Raw genomic sequence first — 21,435 nt, forward strand, 5'->3', positions numbered from 1 at the left:
AATATAAATGTAGACTTGCAAGGAACTCAGTATATTTGACTCTGTACAAATGATAATACTAATGTGATTATTTGTGCCTACTGTACTATTTACACAACATGCATATGTGTATTTAAACTCATTTTTTGTTAGAGTGTATACCATCCGTTGTTTAAGAGTTCACTTTACTTCTTGTCATCATACGTTAATCTTTAGGAATTGTTTTCAGATACTTAAGGCATAAGGAACTTTCTTTCTCATCGGACGTATGAAACACAAAAAATTAGTTCTATTAAACTATGAATTCGATAAACAGGCCACTTATACTAAGAATGAGATAGTCATTATAGTCATTACACGTACAAATATAAAACAAGGCACTGGTTATAAAATATCTGGTTATAATACCAAACAAACTTTGTATCTTATAATAAAAAAAATATTACAATCGTATCAGATAAGTCAACATGTAGTAATTTTTTGTTATAGTGTATACCATCCGTTGTTTAAAAGTTCACTTTACTTCTTGTCATCATACGTTAATCTTTAGGAATTGTTTTCAGATACTTAAAGCATAAGGAACTTTATTTTCCATCGGACGTATGAAACACAAAAATTCGTTCTATTAAACTGTGAATTCTATAAACAGGCCACTTATACTAAGAATGAGATAGTCATTATAGTCATTACACGTACAAATATAAAACAAGGCACTGGTTATAAAATATCTGGTTATAATACCATACAAACTTTGTATCTAATAATATAAAAAAATATTACAATCGTATCAGATAAGTCAACATGTAGTTTGTACATCGTATCTTATAAAGCAAATTTTATTTACTAAATACTATATGTACACGGCTATGTGTAGAGGTCAAACAGCACACAACATAGACCCTGATCTGCCGCCACATTATGACACAGCAGATCAGGGTCCATGTTGTTTGTTTTACTGATCACTGCTAGCCAACTGCATAGATCCAGATCTGCCGGCTCATTTTGCGACAACATATCTGGTTCTATGCATTCTGCAGTTAAATCCGACCTATAGAAGGGTATATAGGGTAGTTGATTCATCTGTAATCCCGGATTACAGTCTTGGTAGCTTTCAGTACTCCTGTTTACTAATAAAAGTATTTGTCTACTTATTCTGAGTTTTCATGATTATTTACTTTACAGATGTAATTAGTTGATAAGTAATGCTCATGAACTGTATTGATTCCTGTATTTACAGTAATCTTTTCTTTTTTCATTTTTATGTACACGTATATGACACTATACATCGTTAATGATGACATTATAAAAACTGTGTCTCGTACAATATGAAACAAAACATCTCATTTACTAGCCATTTTTGATACACGATACAAATGTGGAGTAACTATGATGTCACATAAAACGGGAGCAACTATTTAAAACATCACACAAAATGATGAGCAACTGTCTATGCAGGTCACACATATGGAAACTGTTTACGATGTGTCACAAAAACAGGAAGTGGTTATTTATGTTATGCTGTCACAAAAAAGAGTAGCTCTTTATGGAATATCTCACAAATGGGGAGAAACTCTTGTTCTTGTTGTTGTTTAACGCCAGTTCTCAGCGCAAGATGGACTATATATGGCATCCATTATAACTAGTGGAGGATGAACCCGGGAAAACCCCGGAAAGAACCACCGACCCACGGGAAGCTACTGGCAAGCTTTCTCACATACCCACATTGACCGAACCAGAGACTCGAACCCATGCAGACAGGGGTGAGATGGCAGTGATCAGTAAAGGCAAGCGCTTTAGACCACTCGACCACTCGGGGCCCTGGCCATTTTATTGTGCAGAAAATGAAAAACAGCAAACAGTGAGCTTAATCTAAACATTTACTTTGATCAAGGGTGCCGAATAACGGACGAATGAACGGACACGCACACAGACATAAAATTGATCACATGTCTAACTTCCACGAGGCGAACTGGACCAACACGTGTAAGTTTCATGAACAAGGCATTATTTGTATTTACAATGACTAATTACAATATTTCAGCAGGATGATTACAACTGTGCAATAGCTATCTACAATATTATACTTACAAGAAAGGCGTTTACCAGAAAAACATACGTCACCAATATACAAAATACTGGAGAAGTTGTTGTCATATACATATTGAGGGTCATAGTAAAGAAAGACTATCACTACATAATGTTTAATATGATGACTTTAACTGAATGATACATCACATAGATCCCATAATAAGTAGCAGAACTGTAAAACAATTTAATAAAATCGACCAAACTTGATTCATTCACATAATGAGATGTATGGATATTAGAAAACTTTAAGATTGATGGTTTTAATGGGACTTGATGCTCGTGGAATATTGACGGTTCATTCTTAGAGTCGCATTGGTTATTTACAGTATAGCAGACCATGCAAGAAACTTCGATTGATCCATTCTGGTTACTCATGTTATCATATTTACATTAAAGTGTACATAGTCATGGCTTAATATGCTTTATACAAAAGATTACGAAGGCTTCACTTTACAAGGATTTTCAAAATGTAACATATTTTGGAGGCTATACATGGCTGTGTGGATATTTGGTCTAATGAAAAACCCGGGAAAACCCCATGAAAAACCACCGACCGCGGGGATCTACTGGCAATCTTTCTTATATACCCAAGCTGACCAAGTCGAGACCTGAACCCACGTGGACAGAGGTGAGATGTCAGTGATCTGTAAAGACGAGCGTCTTTGATCACTCGACCACCCGGGGCCTTTGACCATCCTGCCACCCGGGGACTTAGACCACTCGGCCACCCAGGGTCCCTGTTTTAAAAGAAATTATTATATAAATTACGACCACACAAACTAAATGTAAGAATAAAATTATATATATATATATATATATATATATATATATATATATATATATATATATATATATATATATATATATATATCCTGCAGTTTGTCTCCTATATTAAATGATATAAATCTTCCAACACTTGTGCGTATCGTGACTCAGATCACCAATATGAAAAAGTTATTTTGTTTTGTGTCCTATAATATAATAAGTAGAGTCCGCTATATCCTATAAAATCACCAATAAAATATAGCTCGCTGTGGAAGGAATTCTATTTTAAAAAACACGACTACTTTGCAATACAATATGCAATAATTTGACGACTTTGTGTAAGTTCTGTACGTCTGATGTCACGTGTTATGTAGCGGAAATAGCTACGGGTAGTATTCCGTCAGATGAATTCTTTAGAATTTTTGACGTAAAGCATGCTAGTGTTCTGCTTGTCAAGGTAGTCTCAGGTTGGGCATGAACATGTATATAAGTATGCCTGAATGTACCTCTATGTATGTCTCCTACAGCTGTTGGGTTTAAATGTGCTTGAAGAAATGTAAAAATTGACTCTATTAAGTATTTTATTGCCTTTGATTTAGATAAATAAAATATTTTAGTATTCAGCATTTCATAAGTGATAATCAGTTTATTATTATCTTTACATAATATTATCAGTTGATACCCTGTTAGTGCACTTCTTATTGCATAATGCGACGGTTAATATCAACCTTCATGTTCAGTTATAAAGAATAAAAGTTGTTGATGAATAACACAATGAATTCTTGTGATATGGAAAATATATATGATAAGCCGGGTGTATCATTTCTATACTATATATTTGATGTGTCCGCCATGTATTAAATATCATATGAATGTGAAATTTTATTTGTTGTCTTCAGTTTTTGGCTTTCTCAAACCTTTCAAATTTCTCCAATTATTATGTGTTAGCAATATTCTTTTCACATGTTTACGGTGAAGCAATACAATTTCTGTACATTTTAGTTATACATGAAATCTATGGCATATTTAGCCATAAAATCTTTTCAATTTCTTGTTTGTTTTGTTTTACATTATTATTTTATAAGTATTAAAAAAGCGGGGTTGTCTCGTCGAAATTATCGTGATTTTTCACAGCTATTTACAATGCAAGGTTATAAATAAAATATATAATGTTTATTGTACTATATTTACAATTTTAAAATGACTATTCACACTATTACATTTACAAGAAAGGTCTCCATCAGTATTGCTCACTTACATAACTTATATGCAGAATCCTGTATAAGTTGTTATGATACAAATATTTAAATACAGCAAACATAAGCTTCCGTAGCTACAGTTTCAGTTTATTTTAATTATATCACATATTAGTGTAATCATGGTCTGTAGCACACATATGGAATTACTTAATGAAAACTCATAATTTGTATTGTGTTACAAAATGTGGGTTCTTGCTATAATTAGACAGCTTATCTTTCAGATTTTGATTGACTCAGATAACTGATGCATATTTAAGGCGCGTTTTATGGTTCAATAATGTCTACTCTGTTTCTCTTGTTTCTTAAAATTATTTATTTACAATTAATTATTTCAACGATGAAACTAATTTGATCCATGATGAATGTTTACTGTCACATACTGACACTGTCTAATATTGGTCTATTGTAAATATAAAGGTATATTCACAATGAAATATGATGTTAATAAGGAAATAAATAATAGCAGTTATTACTACCTGTACAACCTATATGAAAATTAAGATTTTTTGGGTGTATTGTGTCCTACAGTACATAAAATATAAATGTAAATCTGACTGCTTTAAATGAAGCTTTTACCAGGAAATTGTTAATCTAATGAAGGTATTGTGTAAACATAGTATAGCAGTAGTAGTATACGGAAAATATTTGACGACTTTGTTTACGTTCTGTACGTCTTATGTCACACGATATTTAACAGAACTATGGAACGGATTTTTACGGACGCTTACATCAACAGAAATTGTATGTAAATAATTGTCCTATGGTATTAATCCAGTCATTCTTAACACTTGTCATTTCACTTATCCAGTTATGTTCTTGGTTTGGCATGGTACTGGTGCAGTCATTTTTAAGGTTAGACGTGGTAATTATCCAGTCATGCTGATCATGGTACTTGCCCACTTACGGTTACGGCTGCACATGGTTAAGGATGGGAATGGTACGTATGCGGTCATTCTTAACGATGGGAATGGTAAAGGTTTGACATAGAACTATTTATCCAGTTATGCTTAAGGCTGTGTGTGGCACGTATTTAATGATGCTTAAGGCTGGGCGTGGTACTTACCCAGTTATGCTTAAGGCTGGGTGTGGCACGTATCCAGTAATGCTTAAAGCTGGGCGTAGTACTTATCCAATAATGCTTAATTCTGGGCGTGGTACTTATCCAGTTATGCTTAAGCCTGGGTGTGGCACGTTTCGAATAATGCTTAAGGCTGGGCGTGGTACTTACCCAGTTATGCTTAAGGCTGGGTGTGGCACGTATCCAGTAATGCTTAAAGCTGGGCGTGGTACTTATCCAATAATGCTTAATTCTGGGCGTAGTACTTATCCACTTATGCTTAAGCCTGGGTGTGGCACGTTTCGAATAATGCTTAAGGCTGGGCGTGGTAATTATCCAGTTATGCTAAAGACTAGGCATAGATGACGATTTAGTCATTCTTTTTTAAACTGACATAAGAACTAATATTTATGTAAGTGACATAATAACTGTATTAATTTTTTTATAACAAAATCTATATACTAACAGTAAAAAAAGTGTAAGAATGAGATGATTGACAAGTACATTTTAAAATGATCCCTTCAACGAAAAAAGTCATATTCGCTGTGAATCGTTTTCTGTATTGTGATGTGAAACATGTCTCTAGAGGGCAAAATACGGCACGCGCGGCCCGTGACCTGGTTTTATCAGATAACTGACATACCAAGGTTTGGCTTCAAAAATCACTTATCCAGCCGGCAGTCTAGAGGAAGGAAGTTGCCCACGCCGGCTCTAGAGTATCTTTCTAGTGGATTATTTCTTCAAACTAAATCACTAAATGGGTCAAAAATTTGATGTTGTTTATACACGGGATTATATATTACAATACTAAATGATTTTGTTGGTTGACATGTCCTTTTTTATTCCTTAAGCGCCATATTGAAACGTTATTTCTTCGTGGTTTTAACACCATAGAACTCCAGAGCTATATAACCCCTTAACTATTTTGTTTTTGTTTTTGGGGAGGAGTTTTCATTTAAATCATTAAAACATATATGAGCTGTATGGTCATGTAGTCACATTTCTTTTTGAACGCTAGACATTTTAGCTACCTTCATTTTGTACTTTTCCAATGATTATCATAGCCTTCTTATTTTTAACAATTAATGATTCAAGGCAAAACGCCATTATTCTCACTGTATAATTCCTTGTTTTTAAATTGGTTCTGTAATTACTTATAAATCTTAAACTATTTCACATATTGTTCTGCCCGAGAGCAATACTTATGCAAATAATATCAGGGCCAAATCTATGCCATGACACCAATGTCTATGCAAAAATATCAGGACCTAATCTATGCCACGACACCAATGTCTATACAAAATTATGATGGCCAAATCTATGCCATGACACCCAATGTCTATCCAATGAATATTAAGGCCAAACATAGGTCATAACATTAATGTTTCTGCAAAGAATATCAAGACCAAATCAATGCCATGGCATAAATATATGTCAATATAAGTAAGTTCCATTCTATTTGTTACGCTTAATCTGACAATGGATCCTCATCGTTTTCAGACATGTTTTTAAATTTGCTCTCAACATAATTTATGATGGCCTTAGCATGTTTTATGGCTAATTTTGCAGTTTCCATACTGTATGCAGGATCTTTGGCTGGTATCATTGATCCAGAGTCACTTGGATAGCGCATTTTGGTATGGCGGTGTAGCAGGTTCTCCAGTTGTCTTGTTACAGTCTCTAAATCGCTCCCTAATCCGCTGGCAAATCCACAAAGCTGATGACCATGTGATCCCGCTTCGCGTGCGTCTTTGAAGTACCACGCTGCCTTTAGGGCTTTCTCGGCTCCCTGTTAATTGTAATTATTAATTTAGACTGTAACTGTTAGAATCTTTACAGTAATAACATTAGTGGGTAGATTATTAGGGATATGAAGTCATATGCACACAAGGAGCTAAATTTGAATATCTTGTGGGTGATAGGAAAAACACAACTAATGTTTTGACACTTCGATTCCTTATTAAAATTGTAACTTTGAACAATGCTGCCTTGAAACAAAAATTTCTTGACATATTAGTTTCAGGATATAATTTCCGAAATATAGTTTAAATTCACATTTCTCATATCTTTATCCCTCTCAGCGGATTACACATATAGTTTATCCTCTTTCTGTAATTTAATTCCCCTAATTAGCCTACCCTTGGGAATGCTTTGCGTCATGATCAGTTTGTCATGTACTTTATCTGCATGGTGATACAACTTTAAGTGTCGATGCAGTTTATGAGCCCAACATTCATTTAATAAAAAGTAGATCTAAGTATTTTATGCTTTAGTGACTCTAGCTAGGATTTCCCTGTAAGGCTGATAACCGTAAAGTAATGACGGTAGTGCCATAAAAAGTACGTGTGAGTGAATGTGTCTTGGAGAGTTCAACACTTGCCTTGTTGCCAAATGAGAGCCATATATCACGATTCCATTCGGTTTGGACGCAAATTCATATTTTGCTAGAGGGGATATTTGTGTTCTGTGTTAGTTAACTCTTGTTTATTTTCTTATAGATTTATGACTTGAGGAATGAAGATAAAGAGTTCAAAATTTCCATTTAGAAAATATAAAGGGGTGGGGTGGGGGTGTATGACTGCTATACCTGCCTTTATATCAGGACCTGACTGACAGTTGTATTTTGAGTGATCGAAAGTGTTCTTTTTGAAGAAAAAAAATGATGATACCTTACTTTAAGAGTAGATGATATTAAAAATGGTGTTTTAGCTGAAAATGAATATTTAAAAAGTAAGCATAAAAATGAAAGTAGAAAATGGAGGAAAAACTACAATGTATTATACCTTTTTCCTAAAGAGGATTAAATAGCGATTTGTCAATACTGTTATTGTTTTTTTTTCAAACGCCTTCACGAAGACTTAATCTAACTTAGCTCTAAATATTTTATGTCAGTCTTAGGTAAATAAAATGCTTACATTAGCCATAGTGTATTAATGAACTAATAAAGTTACATTAATTTAGTACATAATGCGTGAAGATACAAGAGTACCGTAAATGGTACAATATATATCAATCCTGTTAAATATTCATCCATGTAGGTAGTGGAAGAGTATGGTTGATTGTTGATCAACGGGTCTCAAAACCCTACACCGCTTTTCATGGTATATGGCCAACAAAATTTAATGTGCAGAAAACTCTATTGTCTTTCATTAGACTTACCGCGACTGTGACCTCTGGCCTTTAGACCCTAGAATAAATAGATTTCTCTACTACCTTAAGTGCAAGCCATTCACTAAGTCGGCGAAGAAGCTTACTCTAAAATTAAAGTTATCATGCAAAACCAATTCGTCTTTGAAGCACATTTGACATTGGACCCCAAGATCAACAGGCCTCTTCTATACCGTAAGTGAAAGTTCTCCACAAATTTTAGCCATGGTGCATGATCTGAAACTAAAGTTATTTTTTTAACACCAAATGCGTGCGATCCATCAAGTTTGTTATCTTTAGGTGGTGGAAAACGAAATTAGTAACATACTGTCGGACGGACGGACAGCATCGTCAGGTATAAAAACCATGCATGTTTATCAAAAGTAAAATAAGCTTTATTCAGTTATTAAAACAATATAGTGTTGGACGTTTGGAATAGACTAGTGTTCCATACCTGATGACACATGTAGCAAATCCAGTGATAAGTTGAACAACCCTCTCCTACTTCTTCTGCCATCGGGAAGAACCTCTCTGCAGCTATCTGGTCTGTTGTAGCCTGCTGCAACCACATTATCCCTCTGTTCTTATCATGGATAGGTTGACCTCTATTCTGTAGCTGGTTTGCCCACGCTATGTTATAATCTGATGCTTGCTGAGGCATTCCACTTTCTAGTGTTTTGAAAAGTTCAAACCACCTTCTTGTTGCTTCCTTGTCTTTCCCATGTTTTGCATTCTGAAACTTACTATCCTCCAATAATTCATCTTCGTCATCATTGAGAAGTATCTGCTCTAAGAATGTTCGCATTTCACAGTCAAATTCACCTTCCTCGTCCTGGTCACGTGGATCCCAATGCAGCCACATACGTTTGATGACTCTCCGACGGTCAGTTTCCGTGAGATTCCAAATTTGATTTAAAAGGGTCAAGATCATCATTTTGCTCTTATGCGTATCAAGAGTTTTCCAATCATCCAATATGCTCTGTCGACAATCAGGGAGAATTTTAAATAATTTGAAACCCGGTACGGTCAGGGGAAGTTTATCAAGACCGTCAATGTCAACAGCGTACTCTTCCGAACCAGGAAGTCCTTCGAATGTAGCAGAAGCTAACTGATTAAGAACTCTGCAGCATATGTACCTTGGCTCTCCAACTCTTGACACGTCCTCTATTGTCATTTCTAAAACTGGATCACATACTTCAAGCACAACAGGCACTGAATCATTTGCAGAGAATGTCGTCAATCCTTGATTTACAAATTGATGCATCTTTTTTAATAAATATGTTCCTGGTCTCGGAAGCATCATTTTTGCTATGTTTTCTGTAATTTCGTAAGATTCTATCCGAAACCTGTCCAGGTTTCTGTGAATCTTTTGAGGCATGTCAATATTCTCAAACAAAGCATGGATATACTGAAAATTGTTTTCAAGTATGTCGTTGGTGCATTGGTCTATAAGGTTGGTAAGACCCCCGTTTTCTGCTAGTAAGCTGTAAAGTCCACCTTCTGAAACATCGGCCAATATGTAGAGAATATACCCAGCGCCATCCTTCTTCTTATAGAAGCAGATTTTCTCCTCTTCAGTATTGGGCAAAATCTCATCATTGAAAAGTAATCGACTTCTTAGTCCCTTCACTGCCACAATTGATGTATTTTGAATGTTTCTCACCATCTCGATACTTTCCAACTCAGAAAGTTCATTTCCTTGTTTTCCTCTCACATGGTTAGCTAGTCTCAGTATACCTCTAAGAAACTCTTGAGAGTGAATATGCTCTTCTATTCGAGCTGCACTCTTAGAAATTGTTATCACAATCTCCTCTTCATCTATTTGTTCTCGAACAATTTTGCTCAATAGTAAAGGTCGTAAATCCATAGGAAGGCAATCTAAAAAACATTTTATACTTTGAAAATTAATTCCAAGGTCTTGAAGGTCAATGAAAAATTGAAAATGGTGTTCGTCTCCGAGTCTGTTCTCCAAGTACATATTGTCGGAGATAATCAAGTCTCTTGAATTTACAAGTGCTTTGTTTCGATTTGGCAGATAAAGAACATCATGGACCTCTGTGTATGATGGTTTTAAAATCATCATTGTATGTACGATTCTTTCAAGGATACTGACCTCAAAACCTTCAGCTTTCATTTGCTGGAAGATCTTCAAGAAATTGTTAAATGAGGGTCTTTCTTGGATGCATAGTTTCCTAAACAAAGTGTTGTGATATTTTCCATACTCAATTGGTGCTTTAAACATATACGGTCTGAGATCAGGGATATTGCTGTCTAGGAAAACCTGGTTTGTTTTGACGAATATGCTTTCATCAGGTATATGAATAATACGTGCCTCAGACAATCTCTCCGTATGGCTTCTTAAGTCTCCAAAAGCATCTAGACAGCCATACATGGTATCCATTAGTTCTGTATTTATCATTTTTGTAGATCCAGAATCACAAATGTTGATAAGATGTTGCACGATTGCCTCTTGTGGCGGATCTAGAAAGATTCCTAGTTCCTTGTAGGAATCAGGTTTCTCAGGACAGGCCCACCTAGGCAGTAAACTCATAGTGGTCCAACAACTACTTTCATGTTCCGACGAAACCGCACCTGAGAAACTAATCAAGGTACTTTCGGCTTTGTGTTGTATGTGTATACTATTGTAAAATTCACCGACAGTGTAGGGGATGACGAATTTTATTTTTGATATTTTTGATTTAGTCTCCCGTGACCATATATTTTCTTCCATCCTTGAGTTTGATCTCTGTTCGTTTTCAGACATGCGTCTGAGAAGTTCTCGAACCAGAACTTGCGATTTTCTGTTGAGGTTAACCGGAGGACTAGGACAAATTTGATGCTCCATTTGAATGGCAAATTCAATCAGATCTTCATCGCTAACAGTACTATTCAAACCGCATGTAATCAGAAAAGGAAGCCATTTCTTTGAACAATATTTAGTTGGAAGGATTTCATGATCTCTACAAAACAGCTTGAAAACTTCGTTTTCCGGATTGTAGAAATCGGTCACTTTTCTGAGTTCTTGATTCACAGGCAAACATGCAGAGGCTCTCAGTTTCATAATCAACTGCCACTGGAATTGAGAGTACTTTGATCCCTGTGCCTTCTTCAACAATTCGTCACGAATGTATTTAAGATGTTTAATCCGGTGATTGTGTGGTATGTGTTCAAATGTTTCGATGATGTATTGGTGATAAAGAGAACAAACGTCATTGATTTGCACGCCTTGCAGTCTGCTACAAATTTCAACAACACATTTGTGTCCTTGAATTATGCAGATACTTGTTCTGGCTGTCCATTCAGTAATACCATCGGGTGGAATCCAAGCTGGCGGGTATAATACAAGAACTGTGTTCTCATCTATCAATGCTGCACGTTTTCCATCGTATGTAGAGAAAAGCTTCAACACGAACAAGAGATTGCAGATTTCCTGAAAACTTTTGCTCTTTGATATTTCCTCCCAGTTACCGGAAATAAATGTCAATATCGACCTGCATTCGTCGTCCGATAAGCGAAAGAGATTGTTCTTGCTATGTTCTAAAAATTTCAAGACTTCTCCTGGTCTTTTGTCTGACGACATTAAATATTGCACTGCGGAGACAACATCAAATTTTGTACCAGAATCTAGTTTGTTAAAAAGTGCATTAGAATCTAACCGCAGGAATATGATTTTTTCTAGTGCATTTTGCAAGTCGCTTCCGGTTTGGAACGAACCGATGTCCACAATCTGATAACCTTGTTTTAATGGCAAAAGATAACTGCGATGGTCAAAACTTTGAATGGGCAAAAGTGAAAAATTTCCTAGGATTGCGGTAAGTTTGCAAAACTCATCAGGATCGACGTCAGGTCTCCCACCTTCTTTGATTACCGAGGACATCTCGCATATCATATGCCAAAATCTTTCAATCCATTCTTCTGACAGCAACTCCTTATTCCACGGCACTGTTTTACCCGAATGAAATATGGAATCCAGTGACAAAGTCAAAAGATTAGGTAGATCAGCAGACCGAATAACTTTAAATACTTTAAAAGGTGAAATCTCATGCACTGTGATATGTGGAAATATACCAACCACGCATTCCTCGCTGTTCGCTTTTTTATTCTGTCTAAAAACACCCACTTCTCCTGCCAACTGCAAATGATGCACAAATTTATCTCCCGATTTCTGAAAGAGATTGCAGTATTTGGAAATGAACACAGGTCTACTTATAGAGAACTCTCGTAGAAACCCATCTTCCGTAACAAGTAATGGTAATCCATCTGGATCGAATTGCTTCAACTTTTGCAGGTAATTCAACAGGAGATTTACGTTACTGACGCTCTCGATATTTGTCTTCTTAACGTCTATACCAGCAGTTTTCAGCGATATGGCTGAAACATCGGCAATTTCGCATCTTTCACTGGAATCGTTTTTGTACGACCGAAGGAATTCTAAAACGATACTTGGTTCAAGCATTTTTATTTTAACATCAGTTTTCTGCATGGAATCATAAATGTATATCGGAGTGTCTAAAAGTTTCAATCCTAGTTTTTTCAAAAGTATTGTCAGTGGCTGTCGATCGCGCCATGACAATTTGGATCGGTCATTGAAACATGGTGGATTGAAACTTTCGTCACCGTCTAACGAAACCCACTTTACCTTTACTCGGAGACTTCTAGTACCTCGTAGATGTTTAGGAATAACTACAACAAAAACTTTATGTTTCTCCTTTTGTATTGTTTGGTAAGTCATTTTCACTAAAAACTTCCAATAATCTTCTTTGGCTGATGAGAAAATTGGAAACAATTTATGGAAACTATCCAACATTTCATGTAACCTACACGCGTTCTCTACAGTACTTGATTCCACCTCGCATAATATGCTTTTCATGCGCTCCAGTGCTGTTACATATGCTGGTGCAACAGTTCTCTCTAGGACGGTTTCGTTGAATAGTTTCCTGAAGCCACATATCTCATTCCAAAGGCATCTTCTGGAACCCTGATCTAGAACAAAGTGGCCATTTATGTGAAGTGGCAAGCCTGTTTTAATTGCTAGAGGAAGAAAACAATACGCCTTGCCAGCATCAGAATGGTTCAAGGTCTGGCACTGCGTGCTTGTAACATCTCCATACTTCCATCCTTTCGCGACATTTTGTGGCAGAGCAACTCCACCGATTGGAAGGTTGTATAGCATTCCTTTGTTTACGGCCTCTTTTAAAATATCTGGTACATCATTCTCACTGAACCCGAAACCGATTCTTTGAACCACATAATAGCTATCCTCCATCCCATAACTATCTTTAATTGATAAATTGTATTCTACTTGTCGTGGTTTCATCGTAAAACTGAGTTTCTCTTGTCGACCAAACTCTTCAATATACCCCGCGAATAATCTCCTTTCAGCATAGTCTTCTCTAGAAAGTGAAACATCGACGGAGTACTCAGTATCACGTGTTCCAGAAGTTATATTCTCTATTGTAACCTTAGTTACATTCTTTAAGAAAAGAAGACATTCTGCCATTTCTTCGCGGAAATTTGTTAACATTCCGTCCATTTGTTGTATGGTCATTTCTTGGTTTGTTATTGTTGACACTCTGGCCATTTCTGAGGTTCTTAGAGGAAACCGGAACATTGTTGCTCTCTCAGACTTGAGAAGATCTCTGTCATACGCTAGAAGTATATCAGGATAGTACGTTTGAATGTCTGTAATGGTAAACCTCCTTCCCGGTTTTTGCTTCGTTGCATGAGGTACATACTTGCATAGCGGATCAAATATACACAATATACCACCAATGTGGTCTTGTGGGTCCTTCGTAATGAATGATGGTATATCAGTTATATGATACACCGAATTGAAGCCTATTCCGTACTGGCCAATTTTAGATGGATCATATCGCTTGCTTCCCAACCCTAATTTCTGAATACCTTTGATATCTTCCTCAGTGAAAGAGCTATCGCTGTACACACATAATGCCGGACCTTGAATAGGGGTAAGTTTATTTTCAAATACTCTCCTGCAACTATGATGGCGGTAATCTTTGACAAAACGAACCTCTGTGGCCCCTGCATCATCGGCATTTTGGAGTAGCTCTTTCATAATGCCAGTGTCACGTGGATATGAAGACAATAAATTATTAATCCGAGTTACAAGTTCTTCCTCTTGACCAAAATCGATGCCTATCGAATTACTCTTGTAAATTCTCGTTCTCTTTGTTTGTATACCTATATGGGTCGCTAAATCTTGTGAAACCCTCTCGTGAACAAAATATACGTTTGCATCAGGTCCATCATCAAGATCGTTCTGACACAGATCCGATGTATGACGAAGGATACAGTCTGTATCAGGGGCATAGAGCTCCAACTTGTGACAGGCATCCAGATTGTCGAATGTTACGTTCTCGGCAACCATAGTGTCCTTTAATGTCATGAGCAAGTTGATCGAAAGGTTTAAATCACCAGCACTCAGTCTTGTTGTTGGTCCTTTCAATTTTGTCTCTGCTTCTCGCATTCTTTTCAAGGCATGTATGACGTCTTTACTGTCACAATTTTCTTTCACCCCAACAGCATCAAGGAAATGTGTATATTTGCAGACCTCTGCTTGGTCAAGGCTATGCAGATATGGTGAACAATTGTGTTCTAGATGTCGAACAACCTCAGATGGCTTCATCAACTTAGAATTTACAAAAAGACATCTCCAGTTCTGTAGATAGCTTATATTTTGCTTTGAATTTGTATCGTTTAGAACCATTGCATTTATATACTTGTATATTTCAAAAAGACCTGCAGATGCTTCCTCAGCGTCGCGCATTTCATATATAGTTATAATGGTTTCGAGCTGTTCAAGAACTCTTTCTAGAGGAGGAACTCGATTCCACTTAAATATTTTTGCTAGGAACTTATAGTTGCTGCAGTCTACTAGTGGCATGACAGAACCAACCAAATGAATATGCCTGTCGCTTAAAACCTCCGTCGGTTTGAACAAAATTGTGTCCATTTTGAACCACGGTATCATCTTAGGGAAGCCATTGGGCTTGTGTTTCATCCATAAAATACATTTCTGATTTTTCAGTGAGGATATTCTTGACTCCACTGCACCATATGAATCCCTGGCTTTTGTTTCCATCACCTGCATAAAAGCCTTCGCTTTCAAATCTACACTTTCCTTTGAATTCTTCGCCACTGACAGACGATTCAAACTTGTTGCTGTTTCAAGTAGATCATCAAATGTGATATCAACTTTCAATCCAAGTCTTCTCAAAATGCTGATATACGGTTCTTCACAGAAGGTTTTCGGAAACTTATCCTCCATCAAAAACAACTGTTGTAGCTGTGATGGTATTGGATCGAATAGGTCCCCTACCCTGCAATCCGAAGAATTAATTCGGGATTTAAGAAAGGGAATAATCTTCAAATATTGAACAATATCTTTATCATTTTGATATAGATCAAAGTTGTCAAAGATGTAAAACAGGAAAATATTTACTTCCCCTTTGGAATAGTGACCCTGTTCAACGTTCCTAAAGATATCTATGCTGATTTGAACTGGATCGAGTTCCTTGACTCCGATATGAAGAGCCAGTTTGGCTTCGTCAGGCGTTGCAACAATGATACGATAAGGAAGTCTGACAGGAATGGTTTTGGCCTGAGTTATTTTATCGTTTTCTGATAAAGACACCAGAGAGTAGTCCTCATTATGATCGTTCTGACAACTGTAGGACTCTGTAAAAAGTTTCAGTTGTCTTACTAGTGTCCTGCTGTTGACTGTCCAACCAGATTTCTCTAATTTACCTAAATATTTTACCAGCTCCTTCCTTGCTTCTATTGGGCAATTCCTATTGAAATCCTCCAATACTGTACTGCTGCTCTTCCTCTGCAACTCTGCATGTAGGCGTTCAAGAAGCTTAAAGAACGATGAACTGGCGGGAAAGAAAAGATACATTTTCAATGCATCAAGAGAAAGCCAATTGGGAAATGATGTCAGTACAGTGACAGAAAGATGACCGAGGGCTTCACAGACTCCTTGCGGAAGAGGGTGCAAAATTCCAGGAAAATCTTTTACGATGAACTTATCCGTTAACCTGAGCAGCTCTATTTCTGAATTTTCCTTCTCACATTTTGGTACTACTGGAATGTTCTCGAACAACCTAATACAATTTTGGGTCAGAATGAATTTCCATACCTTTTGTATCCAGTTCTCTCCAAGACACGTGCCTGAAATCTTGAGTTTTTCTTCATTACTTCTGGCGTTTAAGCGAATGGAATGCTCAATCAGGCATGCAACAGTCTCTGTAGTCAATGGTCTTACTTGGAAATATTCTGTAAATGAGCAGAGAATTATATTTTAAGAAATAGGAAGATAATATTAATTCAAATTGTGAACCTATTATTCATATCCATGATGTTGTCAAAACGTACGTGTAAATGCACAAATATAGGGGTAATTATTAAAACTGTTTGCAAGTTGTATTTGTTTTTTTTATAACATATACAGAGAGGGGACCCAGAGCAACAATAAACTGCACAAGAAAATATACTATATTTCGAATGTACACTCAACGTTCGCAAGACGCAGATATTTATCCATATTGTTCCATTTAAAGTATATTAAGTTGGTTAACAAAGACCCAGCTTATCTTAATTGATTAAGGCTATTCGTAATTATCGATATTCTGCACAATAAACCAGGTTCTGTAAACTTCTGTTACAACACACTTTACTCAGACTCTACATTTTAGGTAAGTTTTGAACCCTTTTCATCCAGTTTCAATTGTATATACCATGATCTCTGTGAAATAAGTAAAGTTTTCTTCAAAAGTACCTTACTCGCATGTAACTTGAGTCTTATTAGACCGGGATCAGCTAAGTATGCGTATGCGAGCGTAAGTGTAAGTCTTCCTAGTGAATATCAGTTATCCTCTTATCTTGGACTACTTTGTACTGCTTTTATGTAATAAAATGTGCTACATTTTGGGAAGGCGATCCCCCATGCTTCTTCTAGCTTGGTTGTCACAGCAAGTTAATTAAAATGACCACGTACCTGATTTCATTATAACTTTGAAGTGTTCCTTCATTGTGCTGGAAATGCTGGGCAGAACAAAGTTTGATTCCAAGCCAGGAAACAAATCGACAGTGTCTTTATCCAATATGTAAACTGGGTCTACTTTTCGTAGATCGGGAGAAAATATAGTAAACGATCCATCTCTCAATGGAAGTAATTCTATATCTTTGAGAAATATATAGCTTTCGTGGCGGAAGAAATATTTTAAAAGGTTCAGTTTATCTTCTGGCAAAAGTCGCTTGTATTGCTCATTTTTCAACAGCAGCCTGGACAGATCATCTGGTGCAAAATACTTGAATTTCATGAACTTTGAGAGTGATCTTTGAACATGCTGTGGCAGTCGTACATAGTTCTGTTTGTAAGTCACTAGAATCTTGACTACAGAACTTGCAATGGAGGCATTATCTTCTGAAAATGAGTCAAAGTTTGTGAATACCGCCTTCGAATGGCTTATCCAACGGCCACCATTGTTAGCAGTGAAGAATATTTTGTCATTTACTATGAAAGAAAAGAGACACTTTGCAAGTTTGGACAGTCGTTTTTCTATCATATCTACGTCTGGGAGAGACCTGTATAGCGTGTGCACGATATCCTTTAAGCCTGCATTCTCTTCGCTGTAGCTAACAATCCTTCGCAACAACAAGGCGTAAGCATAAGGAAGAAGCTCTGACAGCAACAATTGGTTCCAGACTAAATCCCTGTCTGTGTGCATACCACACTCCTCTTGCTCTGCAGATGGCCATTTGATTTGTCGGCGATTCTGACTTAGAGCAAAGAAAGCATTCAAATGAACAGGCAGACCTGTGAGACTTTTAGGTTCATGTGGCAGTGGTAGGAAGCAAAACACGTGTCCTTTAAAGGGCCTATTGTCCGGCTTTAACGGAGTCGCGACACTCACATACGGTCTGTAAGAAAGCGAGGACATTTTCGTCAGGTTTGCAAGACTCTGTGACATATCAGTTACTTTGAACAGATTAAGGACAATCCATGTTTCTGCATGTGTATCAAACGCAGTGCTACCCGGCCTTTTTACCGACGCGTTGAAAGAAATATTGTAATAGCACACAACATCGGAGTTAGCATGTTCATCCAACTTCTCTATGTGTTTGAGGAAATTTCTCCTTTTTTCTAACATCTTCTTGTCATCAACCACCTCTAATTTAAATACTAATTCAAGAACAGGTTCTTCAGAAACACTTGTTCTGGCGTATATGGACTCAGTGGATTCTATTGTCACATCGGAGATTACGCCCTCAACGTTTGCAACAGCTTCGACTCCCTGTAAACAGTTACTGTTCAGTTTTGTCCTGCGAATGTAGATCTCCAACCGCTCCAAATATTTTAGAAACAAGAGATTGTTTGTGGATTCTATTTGTAGAGATTTAAATAAGCTTTCTATTTTATGCTGATCATACAGCGTATCTGAAAGAGCTGATGGCCTTTCTCTAAGTGGGAACCAAAAGATTGTGCCCGGATATTTTCCATCATCAAAGACAGATTTCGACATACCAAACATTCCATCCAATGCTTGAAGAATATCTTCCACAGAAAATAGTTGACAATTCTGGACATCTGAGAGACTGATGCTGGCACATACCTTTCGTCCTTTTTCGTCCTGGAAAGGGTCTATGAGTAGGATTTGGTCGTCACTTATGATACATGCGTGGTCTGAAAATCGAATTTTGGCATTCAAAATATGAAATGTCTCAGCATTTACACAAACACACACACACACACACACATATATATATATATATATATATATATATATATATATATATATATATATATATATATATATATATATATATATATATATATATATATATATATTATGATAGAGAGAGAGCATGAATCAAAAGTGATCTAACATTATATCATGCAAATAAAACTTTGCTATACACTTTTTCATAAGCTGTTCCTGGACTCCTGTTTTATTACACTAGAAAGAAAACTAGTCTCTAAATACAAACAGTGACTTTAAAACTGATGATTATATTGTCCCCTTAAACGCTAAACTTTCTCTGCATTTTTAGGAATCTAAGAAGAAACAAATGTTCAAGTTTCATGGATATAATGTATTTTGTCTACAATGAACTTCGCAAGAGGTAACATGAAGATCACAACGTACGTCCAGGAGGTTGAATACAAAGTATAGAAGTGTCCAAACGATTAAAGGTAATCTTCACATAATCAGCTTTGGGTGCAAGGGAATAAAATTCAAACTGTATTGGGTGCATGCTGATATTTAATGATCTACCTTTTAACATTCTTAACTACATACAAACCTACCAACTTACATACATACATACATACATACATACATACATACATACATACATACATACATACATACATACATACATACATACATATAGACAAATATGTATGCATGCATACATACATATTTAATGACATACATATTTAATGACAAACATTGAAACCTGTTAAGTGAAAGACAGATTTAAACCCGAGACCAAATCGCCCGACTTTGAGGAGATCATTTTCTTTGACGCTGGAGTTGATTAAGGTGACCCCTTCCCAATCCTTATCATTGAAGATCTCATTGTTGTACACGCAGAGTCCGGGCCCCTGCAATATATAAATAATATCAAGCTTGCAGTTAATTAAAACGCTATGTACATTAGTCAGTGTTAAAAAAAAATTGCTATAACAAGATTGAATGGAAAGCTCTGAGGCAGTATGTTAAACTTATCTTCTATGAAAACTACATAATTGCACATGCAAAGGTCATCCTGCCATCTGAAATTATTGCAAATCATGGGTCGTCGATGCATATCATTACACATCGACACCCATGACAAGACAGTGTTTTGACCACAGGACGAAGGAGTTAGCACCTATAGTAACCAAAATAAATACTTACCAACGAGGGACCTCCTTACATTTGTTGGTTATACAATACACGACTTCTGTGGTCTCCACCTTACTTGACGTGAAAGAAAATGTGTTTGAACGATTTGAAGTGGCGAAACTGACACGCATCGTGTGTTGTAGCCTACTGAGACCACATCAATTATTACAACAATTATCGAAGTAAATAGAAAGAGAAATCTCATTAGATCAGTTTCTTTCAGCTTCATCTAATCAACAAGCGGATCAGTAGCTACTGTTTCGGTATGTTACAATATTCAATGTAGAAAGAAGGGGATCTACGACTCTAAACTATAGAGGATATCCTCTGAGGAAGCAATTGCAAGCCATAGCTAATGACTATATCAGCATCTTCCTTTAAAAATAACATAATTTTGCTCATAAAGTGTTTTGAAATCACAATTTTTAAATCTTTAAATTGTACGACAAGCTTTTCGATGACATTACATTATATTTGTTCAAGACAGTGTGTCGTGATGTCTGAGTTAGGGAAAAGAATTCCTCCCAACGAACTAAAAGAAAATAGGTGTGAGGCAAGAAATCTCTGTATATATAAGCAACTAAACTTCAACCAAATGTTAATACGGAAAAGTAAATCGATTTTGTTGACCACTCCATTATCATGTTTTTGATCTTCATCAGTAGCTCTTTAGCCTACTCATTGTGCTAAGTAATGCATACCAGCATTGCCCAAAAATAAATCTCTACAGGCTGAAAACAAAGTCAAGGGATTTAATACCATTTCATCCTTTTAACTGCTTATTGTTGAAACCATCTATGATATTGTTCAGCGATAACAGGATTTTCAAATTAGCTGCTGTGGTTGATATGATGGATGTCACATTGGTAACATTTTCTTTAAGACTAGCAAGACTTTATAAGATGTCTTCTAGCGGAAACCTCATGTTGATGACTTCCCGTTTCGTAGGAGTAAGGATAACACGATTTTTAGGATGGGTGCCACAGTGAATATCTTAGATAATCAGCTTAGCGTCTTTGCCATTTAGGAACAACAATATATGATTATAAGTGTTTTTGGTGAAAGCAAAATGTCGATAATATCAGCTATCTAAGAGAAATTCAGATAAAACGATTTTCAAGATGACCACTGTGGTAGGCATACTGAATGGCGCTATTTTTATTTACGGCAAACAAGGCATCAGAAGAAGTCATTCAGTATAAACCCCATGTTCGTGGGGCCATCCATT

General features: G+C 36.4%; 1 protein-coding gene across 1 annotated transcript in view; it reads right to left on the reverse strand.

Moving 5' to 3' along the window:
• The window catches only part of LOC149801383 (uncharacterized), a 142,647-nt gene that overhangs the window by 117,157 nt on the left and 4,055 nt on the right, over positions 1-21,435 (reverse strand). The window contains 4 exon segments of the mRNA XM_089956795.1: positions 6,620-6,937; positions 8,750-16,558; positions 17,298-19,000; positions 19,777-19,924. Coding sequence (XP_089812921.1) covers positions 6,620-6,937; positions 8,750-16,558; positions 17,298-19,000; positions 19,777-19,924 — 9,978 coding nt within the window.

This window comes from Sinohyriopsis cumingii, chromosome 4 (assembly GCF_028554795.1).
Source record: "Sinohyriopsis cumingii isolate HCF-2022 chromosome 4, ASM2855479v2, whole genome shotgun sequence".
NCBI lineage: Eukaryota > Metazoa > Mollusca > Bivalvia > Unionida > Unionidae > Sinohyriopsis > Sinohyriopsis cumingii.